The 13545-nt window shown below is 39.3% G+C and overlaps 1 protein-coding gene across 1 annotated transcript in view; it reads right to left on the bottom strand.

Moving 5' to 3' along the window:
• The window catches only part of DIAPH3 (diaphanous related formin 3), a 201019-nt gene that overhangs the window by 90576 nt on the left and 96898 nt on the right, over positions 1 to 13545 (bottom strand). Inside the window, exon 21 of the mRNA XM_033053447.1 lies at positions 10259 to 10383. Coding sequence (XP_032909338.1) covers positions 10259 to 10383 — 125 coding nt within the window. The remainder of the gene's footprint in view (positions 1 to 10258; positions 10384 to 13545) is intronic.

Consider the following 13545-nt stretch of genomic DNA (forward strand, 5'->3'; position numbering starts at 1 on the left):
TTAGAAGATGAAATCCATTACATTTGCACTGTTAAATGTCCTTCTGTTTTGTTAAGGTTGCTTTGACAAGAAGTTCATGGGGTTTTCTGTGTGATTTAGAATCCAGGGCAGAAATTCACACAATAACAATCTCAGATATGTTCAGAGAGGGAGAAATAATGCACTTTCACAATTTTCTAATTAGTCACTAATGGCTACTAGCTGATTCTATAAGTGCAGAACAGCCTCCTCTATGACAGCCTTATGAAAAAGGACTAACTAAAGTCAAGATTTCAACAATTTAAAAACATACGTCTTCCATCACCTCTCAACCACCTAATTTTAGACTTTCTCAACTTGGCTCTTTTGCCAGTACGAGCTTCTTTTCATGTTTTTAGTACTTTCACAAGATGCAGCTCCTAAGCAGCTTCAGACTGCCTGTGCTGGCTGGTTGGCAACAGCTCAAAGAGAACTGATGCTGCCAGCCTTCTTTTCTTCTACATCAATTTGAATCTCCTTTACTCAGCTCCCAAGATGAGCATAGCGCACAGGAAACTGATATTTATACCTGAGATTCTTAAAAATTATTAAAACTCTTAAAAAACTATTGATAGGAAAGCAAAAAAAGTTGATGAGAGGTTTGTCTATAAATGCTGCCCAAGGACTATATAAAAAAGGATTATGAGAAACAAGACATGACAAAACACAAGCTAGGACCATCAAAAGAAATGTCATCAGTTCACAAAAGCACAAACAAACCAAAAGAACAAAAAAGAGTGAAACTAGAAAAAGAACTCCTACATCTGGTTTAATTTTCATCCTGAAAGTAAGGAAACGTTATTTGTGATTCTTTGACTATTAACAGATCTTATGAAAGAATATAGTTTTGTGCTATAGAGGGTGCTTATTTCCACTGAGTGAAGAGTAAAGGAAAATTAAATAAATTAGTTTTGCTGTCTCTCTATATAAATTCCAGATATTAAACATTCCAGTATTTTTAGTTTTCTAGGAAGAAAAAAAAAAAAGGATGAAATTATCAGTAAAATATGGACTTCATCTCATAAATTCTAGAAAATATCCTGAAAAAGAAGACCTGAGGAGTGGGAGAGGTGAGAGAAAACTTCTGTGATATTCTTCGAGACACAGCTAAAATTACAGTTATGTTAATAGAGTCCATATAAGTTGGTTAATTTTATACTGTTGAAAACTGACTGCCCTTGAATATCTGATGTATATTTTTAAACACAAAATACAGTATTCTGACAAGATGTTTTGCTATTTGGTATTTCAATGCCAGACACGATGAAGCCTTAGATTTTTATTTTCCATCTGGTGCATTACAGGATGCCCCTAAGCTCTTGGCATTCTACTGAGACTGTGCTTCAATTTAAGTACTTTTAATAACTCCTCTTCCTTTTTTCCTTAAATATGGCTTTTGTTAGCCAACTCTAGCTAAACTGGAAACAACAGGGAATACTACTGAGTACAGCAATCCCAACTGAAATTATTAAGAACGGGTTGATACATACGCATTATCAACTACACAATTCATCAGTTTTGGATGAATGAAAACAGAAGTACAGCTGAGCTGCAACATAGGTGGGAAGAAAACAAAATTAAGAAGTTCATTATTTGTTAACTTTTTTCTGAAGTAGCTTTTCTTCATGGACTGCCTTTTTGGAATCACTGGACTACAGATCATTCTGCTAATTAATATAACAGGACACCACTGCACTGCTGAGACAAGAACTGTTGAAAAATTTCTAACTGCTGTATGTTTGGTCTTGCATATTCTGGTAACTCTTTTCACAACAGTGAACTGCTTGTCTGAAGTTTATACTCGTTTAAATACATTGCGGTATATAAAATACTAATATAGTGCAGCATATCAAGCCAAGTAAAAGTAGTTGTTACCCTAGAAAAGATAATGAAAAACATTAATCTCTACCAAACACTTCCTTAATAGACCCCAATATTCCCCACTTGTATCCTAACAGAATCTTCAAAAGGGAACTGAGATGGCCACTATACTAGATGACAACAATTTCCACCAAACTTGAAGACTGATGCAAAAAGACTTTGAGGTCACTCCAAACCATTTCAACAAATGATTTTCAACTAAAAGCAAGTGGTGTGAATGCTTATGTCTCTGCTAAGGATTTCCCATATTTTGGGAGAATAATTGCAATTGTTTGAAAAATACATGTCAGAGAGACTCTGTTTGATATACATACACCAAGGTTAAACAGAGAAATTCCACATTTGAATACAATAGTTCAAGAAACACATAGAAATGTTTAGATTTTTAAATTAGTACCTTCTGAAGAGTACTTGTCAAATAATACATTTTCTTTGATACACTCCTACTTACCTCTATGTTATAATACTGAAACAAATTGGCAGGTATTTGTATCACACAAAGCTGCTGCATCCACTGTGTATGCATCATGTATTACAATTAAAACCAGTGCTAGCTATAATACATGCCTTAAGTCCAGACCAGATATTAAAAGAATTAGAGACTTAAATTTACATTGGTTGCCAAAGACCTGTCTCATTACCTGTTACCAGTCCACATAGTTAACACCTTGACCCTCTACCAAAGAGCAACACACAACCTTTTTTTACCTGAAAAGCTCAGGTCTGCAAAGTCTTTAGGATGCAAGGACATCTTACAGATTCAGTTTATGTTGCACACGGGGAACTTCAAACTATGAGGTCAATTAAGTAACCAACAGTTTGGAGGCACAAGTAGTCCCTTCCCTGCTGTTGAAATGGGTTTCTTCTACCTCATTTGGTAGTGAAGGCTCTGACTCATTTAAGTGCTGTTTCTTCCTCCCCTCTCTGCAATGTCAACAAATCAAATTAAATGGTAAAGGAACAGCTAATTGATCAAAAGAAAGGACTTTTTTCCTAGTTGAAAGACAGCAATAAACTGATTGTCTCTCAAATATTAGTTCCATAAGTTTCTGTAAAAGAACACCATCAACACTACTTCTATCAGTAAACTCAACTTTCTCAGCTGCTGCTTGGAAAATCAGAAGATGGGAGCTGTACGATAAAGAGCATGTTGACTAAATCACTTAATTAAACTTTTAATATGCAATTTAAATACTCTCCATAAACCCACTAAATTTTTATTTTGAAAGTATAAGTGTATTTTTTTCACTGTGCTTTATATGGAACATTTCACTCGATGGATTTAATACGTTAGATCAATATCAATTCAATATTCTTTGACTTGCCTAATTAAAGGAAACAGAAGAATTGTGATAATAACTATTTCTTTTCAGCTAGTGTACACATGATGGTTCACAAATTAACACAATCTAATATATAGGAGAAATATTCATAATTACAGACTTTGTCAATAAGAGAGTGAACCAACTGTGAATGACTCTGACTTCCTAAAGAAACAAGAATGCTAATCAGTTCATTAGGGGGCTTTGGGTTGTGATATTTAGCGACAGGATGTAATGGCCTGCTTGTCCATGGAGCTTAATTGTATTCAGGATGAAAAATTATTTTCTACAAAGCACTATCCTTCCTTTTAAAGACTTCCTGCTGGTTTCTTTTTATGAGCCACATGCTTTTCAAGACACCATCACCATTCAGATTTCCTTGTCATAGGAATAAAAGTAAGGTTTCAGCATGCTGTGCAAGATTATCTAACCTTTACATCAAACCTTTTCTGCTTCGTAATTTATTGAAGTTCCTATTTTTCTAAAAGTGAGCTGCTTTAATTAGTATGTTCACAGACATGACTAGAAACCATATGCAACTATGATGTTTAGAAATTGCTGTCAGTCTGCTAGGTCAGGTAGTAGGTGAGGATAAACTACTTTTGTTCATAATATTTACTGTTCAAAATATTATATTTGAATAGTCTAATACAATGAAATACATAGTATGGCAGGTGTAAGGACCTAAAAAGCACAGCTGTCTGTCTCAAACACTCTTTAGGCCACAGAAGGACACTGCCATGAGATAAGCACAGAAGGGAGTGACAGGATGTTTCTAACCTGGCAGAGGTGAGATCTGGGTAGCACATGCTGGTTAAAGCATTCAGACAACAACTCCCATTGTGGCAAACTGTAAAGAAGCAACCACAAATACAAATATCACTGGCCAAATGAAGATCACCCCAAGTTATGGGATAGATGGGCAATTGTGACCACAGAAGATGCCCCTCCCTAAATATGCCTCCTAGGGACTATAAATCAGGGCACAGTGACAGGAACTCAAGATAAGATAAAGGTGGTACTATTGTCCAGGTGTTATCTCAGACCTAGGGGAAAGTAACAAAACTGGAGGAGAAGAATAGATCGTTGAAAATGGACACAAAGAATACAGAATTTGTGGTCCATAAGGAAAGCCAACTTAGCAACTGTGCTGAAATTAGGTCCAGTTGGGTAGAAGGTAACTCTGGCCGGAGAAGATCACAACCCACTGAACCAAGAAACCCACTGACTCAAACAAAGTGAAAGACTGAGTACAGTATTAGCAGTAAGAGAACTGTGTAGCCAATGAACATTACAGTAACTTCAGGACCATAAGGCGCACTGGACTATAAGGCACACCCCCCCGGGAGACGGCAAACTTCGCAACTTTGTAGATCATATAAGGCGCACCAGACTATAAGGTGCACCTTTTTTTCTTTGCCGTGAAGATCCATGCCGCACACAACAAAGTAACGAATTAGTAACAGAAACCCACGATCATGGAGTTTATCGGCAGGGGCTCAATTTGGAAACATTTTTCACAGATCGGCATAGGCTTTCAAAGGCAGCCCCAGGCGCCCTCCCCGTGCAGTGGGCCCTGGCACTCCCGCCCGCCCCCAGTGCCGGCTGGCATAGCTCAGCGCAGCCACGGGGCCGCCTTCCCCTTGTGGCTCCGTGTTGCCACGGTGCTGTTCCCCCTTGTGGCTCTGGGGAGCCGCCGTGCCGTTCCCTCACTCAGTTCGGCGCTGTTGCCATGCCACCTGCCCCTCACTGGGCTTGGCAGCCCAGCCGCCCTGCTGCCCGTCCCTCGCTCAGCTCGGCGCACCGCGGTCCCGCCTGCCCCTATCAGCTGCCGCCCCGTTGCCCCCAGCACCGCGGCCCCGCTGGGCCCTATCGGGTCGTGGCTCCTCAGCTCAGACCGCTGCGCACAACAAAGTAAAAAAGTAGTAACGCCTCCCTGCCCGCACTGCTCCCGGTGCCTGGGGCCGCCCAGGGTCGCCCCCTGCCTCCCTGCCCGTGCTGTTCCCTGTGCCTGGGGCCACCCGGGGCCCCCCTCCGCCTTCCTGCCCGCGTTGCTCCCGGTGCCTGGGGCTGCCCGTGGCTGCCCCCCACATTGCTACTCGGCGCTCCCATGGCACCGCCCCCCCTTGCGGCTCTCACTTCCGGGGTGGCAAATGTCGCAACTTTGTCCATCATATAAGGCACACTGGACTATAAGATGCACTTCCGGGTTTGGGGAAAAATTTTAGTCAAAAGGGTGCACCTTATAGTTGTGAAATTACTGTAATTAATTTGTTTGCTAAAATGGATAAATAGTAAAATAATTTTAAGTGTTGAACCACCTCAAGACACACCACCACAAAAAACCCAAGGTGAAGAAAGACTAACAGCATACCGCTGGATCCACGTGTGGGGACTATCTCCTGCTTTACATCTCTCTTCCTTTCCCTCTACTCACCTCCATTTACTGTTAAATAAAATGTGTAGTATTGACTTCAGTATAAGGTCTCAGGTCACTAATCAGATCTTAACTGTTGGTTTTACCTTGTACTGATTTATTCTAAGTAAAACCAAACATTTATTTTGCCTGTTTCTGACAGTAGTCAATACCCAACAATTAGGGAAAACGAGGAAAGGAAACTTGGCAAATATAGTATGATAATTTCAAGTGATGTAGTAATCAGTTTCTAGCAGTCTGTATGTTAGTCATTCTTCTGAGCTAAAGCTGCCTCTGGGCTACACTGTTTCATAATTCCTGACATACAATCTTTAGTCACCTATCTAAGCCTTATATGAAATTAATTCACATTTTCACATTCACATTTTCAGTTTAATTGTCCATTGTCCATGAAAACATTCATGTTAGTATGTTTTAACCTGTTGGACAGATTTTCACATGGGATGAACCCACAATTATTTAAAGACACAAAGAATATATTCCTCTCCTTCCTTCTGTATGGGACACAAAATTACAAGTATTTTTACTGTATTTTCTTAACTTTTTGACTTTTCACCATCAGAATATTACTCTATTAAAACATTCCTTCTACATAACCTATTGCCAGTTGCTGCTTATTGCCACCATTCTCTGCCACATCAGTGGATATACGCTACACTTTTAGAGATGGGGTAATGGAAGAACTGATGATGTAAGTGTATTGTTGATTTTTATAATAGCTTGTTGTTTATGTTTTCTGCTTGTTCTCAACTGGATTTGTTCCCAATGGTTCTAATACAATGCTTCTCCTTCAGATCTAATAGTCTTTAATCACTGAAGTTCTCTTGCTGCTTTGTCAGCATCTGCCAGTATCTCCCTTTGACGTGAGGATTTTTTTCAAAGATATTAATCCAGAAAAAAAAGTAACCAAACCACTTTTTAATGTAAGAAATTTCTTTCTTTATAAGTCTATGTTAAAACACCTTGTTGACACATGGATGAAAATTCAGTTATGGTCTTACCATGCAGCAATAGACCTGCAAAGTATGGTTTCTCTTTACAAAACACACAATTACTCTCTTCCATCACTTTTTATCTCTAATTAATACATGCTCATTTTGTATTTAGTCTTCACCAGTTTTCTTGGTAGAGAAATCTGATTTCCAGATCCTCCTTGTAGCTCTTCTAAAAAACTTGTGCGCTTTTTTTCAGCTTTGATCTGGTTTAGTGAAAGGTGTTCCTGCATATAGCAGAGGGGTTGAAAACAGATGATCCTTGAGATTCCTTCCAACCCAAATTATTCTACGATTCCTCAGTTGTATGATTCCTCTGTGCCTTCAGCTAGCTTAGTTCATGTAAGAATCTGCAGTCCATTAAGTTTATATTCAAGTTAATTTTGATTTTTTTTCACGTGTTTTGTGACCACTGTTTACTTCTAGGGATTTACTGCCATTTATTTTATATTAAGAAAAAGAATTCTAATGAGTCTTTCATTTAATATCATCCTTCCATTTAAAAATATTACAGTAATTTCACGAATACAAGTCGCAGCAATTTGACAAAAATTTTGGTGGAAATCCAGAAGTGCGGCTAATAGTCGGGGGTGGCTAATATGTGAATAATTTTCTGACATTTACAATCCCAGATGTGCCAGCCAGGGCGCCGAGCCAAGCACCTGCCAGTAAAAGCCGGCATTCCGCGATTGTTACAGTGTTACTCTGTTGCCCTGGCTCCCTGCAGGCAGCACGGGGGGCGGGGAGAGAGGCGGGAGAGCTCTCATCCCTCCTCTGCCGCGGCCCAGGGAGGGGGGGGAAGCCCGCGCCGCCATTGCCGCGGCCCGGGGAGGGGGGGGAAGCCCGCGTCACCATTGCCATGGCTCGGGGAGCTGACGGGAGCCCCGCGCAGCCATTGCCGCGGCTCGGGGAGGAGGCGGGGTGCTCCATCCCCCCCGCCGCCGGCGCCACGGGCGCGGGAAAGCTCCGTCCCTGCCCGCCGGTGGCGCCATGGGTGCGGGAAAGCTCCATCCCTGCCTGCCACCGCGGGGCAGCGCCGACACAGGTTGACCAAGCCCAGTGGTAGCAGCGGCCGGCCCTGAGCGGCGGGCAGCGCCGAGCCCAGTGGCAGCAGCGGTGGCCGGCCCCAAGCCCAGTGGCAGCGGCGGCGGCCGGCCCCAAGCGGTGGGCAGCGCCGAACCCTGTGGCAGCGGCGGCGGGCGGTGCCGAGCCCAGTGGCAGCGGCGGCGGCCGGCCCCGAGTCCAGTGGCAGCGGCGGCGGTTGGCCCCGAGCGGCAGCGCCGGGCTGGGCCACTTGGCCCCGTCAGCAGCCCCTAGTGGGCTGAGCCTGCACAGCCTTAGCTCAGCCAGTAAACCCCGCCCTCCCGCGGTTCTGTTACTAATTGGCAACTTTGTTGCACGCGGGTCCTCGCTGCGAACGACAGAGTGGCTTATATTCGGGTGCGGCTTATTTATGGACAAAAACCGAAATGTTTGCCAACGCCCAGAGATGCGGCTTATACTCAGTGCGGCTTGTATTCGTGAATTTACTGTACACAGTAGGGTCAACTGAAGTTCTCCTTAGAGAAAACTGATGTAAAGAACATATTTAATTTTATGGCTATGATTTATCTTATTGACAGACATTGATAATCCATGTCTTCTCTGGTAGGATTAGAGCCTTTGAGATGCCTGAAAAAGACGAAGTGTAGATCCTCCTTTGCATTTCCTAAAATGATCACTATCCTTTTTAAGTGATCAGTAAAATGCTCTAATGGTCTTCATGTATGGGGTGGAATTTCAATCCCTGAAAAAATTTATGCTACTTATTGACTAGGTCTGCCTACTTACTCTGTCTTAAATACAATATATAAGTTTGTATCACAGTATTCCATTCATAAAGTTTCATAAAGACCCAAAATGTCAGTAACACAAAGGGAAATGAGGCATCCTACATTAATAATTTTTGGATTTTAGATGTTTGCTATTAGCATATAAGGTACATAAATTACACCTTTATTTATCCAGTTTTCTCTTGCTCTCCTTCTTAGATTTTTGGGAGGATTCACTCATTCTCAACTGAATTTTCCTAGTTTAGTTCTTATCTTAGCTACATATCCAAGGAAAGCTGTGTACTATCTGTTCCTTCAAAATCTAGTCCTTAGCTAAAAAATACAAAAAATTTGAGGGTATCTGGAAAGCCTGCATCATGACTATTTTGAATTAGATGCTTGTTGTAGGTCTCTTCCAACTGAAATAGCCTATTTCATTCTAATAGATAAAGAAGGGTCTGTCTTTTTCATAGTTTAGATTTTTTAACAAGTGTTTCCCATTCCTAACTTCCTAGACTACATATAATTTTGCAAACAAAGCACAGATTTTGTAAGTTCTAGCAATATTCTCCAAAAGTTGTCATGGATATATTTTCCTCTAACTTCCTGGTAATATTAAATCTCTTGCCTTCAGGACCCATCTCCTAGTTCTCCTATTATACTGTCAGTTTCTTCAGGAACAAACTTATGTTTCATACTGTAGAGACACCATGCTGGTGGGCTGCAACTTATCTCCCAAAAACACATTGAGTTGGGAAAAAAAAAGGCATCACCACTACCAATAAACAGAACAAGCTCAAGAAAAAAATACGCAACCTTACAAAAGATTAGTAACGACACTGGGAGGTTAAGATAACCCACAGTAGTCAGAGAAGCCCGAAGCTATAAGATGCGAACACTTGGGTTGCAGTGCATCTAATGAAGAGAAAACTGGCTCTCACACAGGAAGAACCAGTTCACACACTTGGTTTCAGGGTCACTTGCCATGCCATGGTTCGTGAAAGAGGATGAGATGAATCAAGAGGACTGTGTGCTGAATCCCCCAGCCTTTGTACATAACAAAGTAGTCTCCCAGCTAGGTAACAACCTAACCATGCCTGCAGAGCAAATTTAAACCTATCTGCTCATATTTCTGCTTCCAGATTAGTCTTGGTGCCAAGCATGTACAGCCAACATTTGCTAGAGAGGTTTCAGTGAAAGAATGTTTTTGTTTCCAGTTTAATTAATTATCTTCATGTCACAAAGTGTTTTTATGAAAGATAGGCAGTGAAATTGGCTGTATGATTTGGAATAAATAGTGAGAAATAGAATTTTGGCAAAAATAACACCAGAAAATAGTTTTCCTGGGCTATGAATCTCATTTCTGAAATAGTAGAAACTTTCTGGTTCTCTAGTTGCATGTACAAAAAAATTCACAATGGTAATGCACACAATGGAAAACAAAGAAACACAGGGTGACAGACATATTTTTCTAAGAGACTGACATAAAGCCACCATGTAACAGAGTGCTTAACATTCCTATTATAACTTCTTTTCACTAAGTTAAGAAACTCACATACAATGTAGAAGCCAATAGTAAGCATTTTTTTCCTTGTTCATTCCACTTCAGAGGAATCCTTTAATTGGACTGCTCATGTATATAGTTTTTGAGAGGAAAAACAAGTTATATTTTTCAAAAATACATGCTACAAACTAGACAGTAGTTACGCAAAGATATTTAAAACTCAAAGCAATGCAGTTACATTACTTGGGGATTTTTAATTTGCTTTGTTTTTTTAAGAGTGCTTTTAAGGATATTGACATTTTTGCTACAAACTTATCATGCTTATCTTCAGGAACTGGAAAAGTCTTCAAATCCTTCTCAAGCTGTTGAAGCTGTCTCTCCATATGCTTGAGGCTCTTCTCCAGGTTTTCTGCTGAGACTAAAATACAGAACATTCATTCTGTTAACACAGTAAACAAAACCCATTGTTTTCAAAATGCCAGAGTTAAAATCTTACCCAAGTCAACATACTACACTGTTAATTCTGAAATAAAAGCACACTGAACAAATTACAATGCAAGATGAGGAGGTCACTCTACAATGTTCAGCTCCCCTCACTTATGCAGATTCCTTATTCTCACTGGATTGATGTTGTTTGAATGTTATATTTTCATTTGTTTTTATGCCCAAGGTTTTGCATTGTAATTAACGCTCTGTTTTAAGTGACCTGAGATATACGTATGCCAGTCTGTGTCTTCTGATTAATCAAAGGACTAGTTTACAAGATATTCTGAGAACCACAAAGCTTTTCTCCATCTCATTCTGTTAAAAAAGAAAATGCAAACATTTTTATGAAAAATCATGAAGTAAATAAGATTCGCAAATACAGAAAATGGGGCTATTAAACACCTCTGCTTGAAATCCAACCTCAGTTCTCTGGTTTAAAATTCTCTAGTTCACTGTGTACGGTAAAAAGCACCACAGAACTTGTTGGAGCAAAACTGCTTGCCAAGCATTTGAGAGGTTACGAAAAGGCAACACAGGGACTTAGGAAAAAGAAAGGAGTAGAGCTGAAACATCAGGAATTCATAGAAGGATGAAGAAAAAGTGTAAATTTTCTTTGCAAGGAAAAGAGAGATACAACTTTCATCCACTTGAACCAATGTATGTACAGTTGAAAGTCTGATCTGCAAATAGTTGATTGAAATATCAAGATGACCAGAGTAATCTGAGGATAGGTAGCATGCATTCTAGCTTAGATCTGTATTATTGCCATTGGTTAAAATTTATTTTTGATTATTTATAAAATCAACATTTATTTAAGTTTGATAGGAGCAACATATAAAGATGTAAGAAGGTACTGTGAATTCTAATCTAATGACCTTTTTTCTTCTTTTTAATTATTTATTTCATTCATAATATACTGTAAATATCTCTAAAGGTATAATTACCTTCATCTTCATCTCAAAAAAAAAAAAATTCCTAGCAGAAAGTCTGTGCCCCTGTGATGTTACTAGCACCTGTAGTGGATCCGTAATTTCATTCACCAAATAGTTATGTGAGAGAAAACATAAAATACATAGAATAAACACATCCTTCCCTCATAAAAGCCTGACAGAGTCTCCCAAATTAGTAAAATGTTGCATAGCAACTACAACCCCATTCACAGCAGAAAGGTTGTGACAACTATAAAATTATCCATGGCAATAATAATTATAATTTATAATGATAAATTGTTTTATAATCACCATTTTAAAAGACTCTGGTTACTCAAAAAATAGTTTCCCAAGCCTAAGTTAGATTTGCACATTTTGACTCAGCAATAGGTAAGCCAAAATCATCCCCAGTTAGGTCAGTTGGCTTCAGCAGTTTAAAAACTGCTTTGTTTGAGGAGCATAGCTAAAACGAGATGCTGACCATGTTGACTAAGACATCTTTCAGTCTTCACTAGCCCCAGAAAAAAAACCTGATTTTAAGAGAAAGTCATTCTTCTGCTGTCATAAGAAGCATCTGAGGGTTAGGCACACAACATTTTAACTCACTGAAAGGCTAAGAAACTCAGAATAAAACAATTCCTGCCTAATCTAACTAACGATTGGACTCTTCACAGTTTATCTTGCATAAAGAGTTCATAGTATAAATTAATGTGACATATACATATAGTACATAATGTCAAAATTATGAGAGTTGGCAAGAAGCATTGATTTAAAAACAATACAAACACCAAAACATCCTCTACACTAATTGCAGGTAGCAACTGAGTAACACCTATACTCTTTTGCCCAGACAAGAAACCCAGCAAAATAACTCAGTGCCCAGAGCTGATTAGCAGGTTCTATAGAAGAGATTTTCAAGCTCTTGCTTCCAGCAAAGCCAGTTTTTCACTCTAGTACTTCAGATTTTTTGACATTGAACATTTGCATATTTGATCAAGAATTTTTCTATCTCTGTTATGTCCTGAAGAGGTTTTTCCCCTCTGTCATTATCTTAGGTTGTTCTTGAACTTAAGATTTCATCATGCCTTTCATTTCAGCAGTGTATAATTATTAGATGTATTTTCCTTTAAGACTATATTTCTGATGATAGTCTCAAACAAAGGTTAGTTCACAATATGTTACTATTGTCTTTGCAGCTTTCAATTTAGTGAAAACAGATTTAAAAAAGAAAGAAAAAAGCCCCTAACCTTCAAATCTAACCAGCTCTTCCAAAAAAGATAATATAAAATAATTGCCAACCTTTCCTTGTGTGCCTCTGAAAGACATGGTATAAAATCTGAAGGGACAGAAGAAGAGCCAAAAATGGAAAAAAACCTCCTTAACTTTAACTCCTAATCCTGTAATGATTCAGAAATAAACCCAAGCCAAACTGAAGTACACAACTCATAAGCTTGTTAAAAAACAATGTGAAACCCTAGGGTTTTGAATGTCAGTGAGCCCACAAAGCCAAGTTGTTTTCTGAATGCAATGCATGTGTGCCTAAACAATCCCCTTCTTACACCCGCTCATAACCTCTAAGCTGTCACAGCCCTCTTCTAGAATGGCTCCTGCTATTTTTATAAACAATAATTAGATTTCCCACCATCTGCTTTCCATGGTTAAAACAACTTCGTTCTTAGGGCTTCCTCTTCTGAATCTGATTTTCTAATACCACAATTATTCTGGAAGCATCTTCACCTGCTTCTGTTTTCAAATATTTCTGCACAGTGTTTCAGGTGATGACTCATCAGCCCTTTAATTTTTGCATTACAATTTCTCCAGTTATTCTGGGAATATCTTATCTGATTAACTTACAATAAAATATCCTTTTTTTTTCTTGACCAAAGCCCTTATTACAGTATCAAGATGCATGATCTTGTACTACATGCTATTGATTTTCTTTTATTCTGCTTCCTCAGGGTCACTCAGCGACAACAGTACAATACCCCTCTCATCTGGCAAACTATCTAACCCTATGTCAGACATGCTCATTGGTAAATACCACTTTTTTCTTTTTTTTTTACTATGTTCCTTTTAAGACAGTATTTTCTTTCTTCTACTTTTTATTCTAATGAATACACTCCCATTGCACATAATATTAAGTGATCTACTAGTCAACATAGATT

This window comes from Catharus ustulatus, chromosome 2, assembly GCF_009819885.2.
Source record: "Catharus ustulatus isolate bCatUst1 chromosome 2, bCatUst1.pri.v2, whole genome shotgun sequence".
In the NCBI taxonomy this organism is placed as follows: Eukaryota; Metazoa; Chordata; class Aves; order Passeriformes; family Turdidae; genus Catharus; species Catharus ustulatus.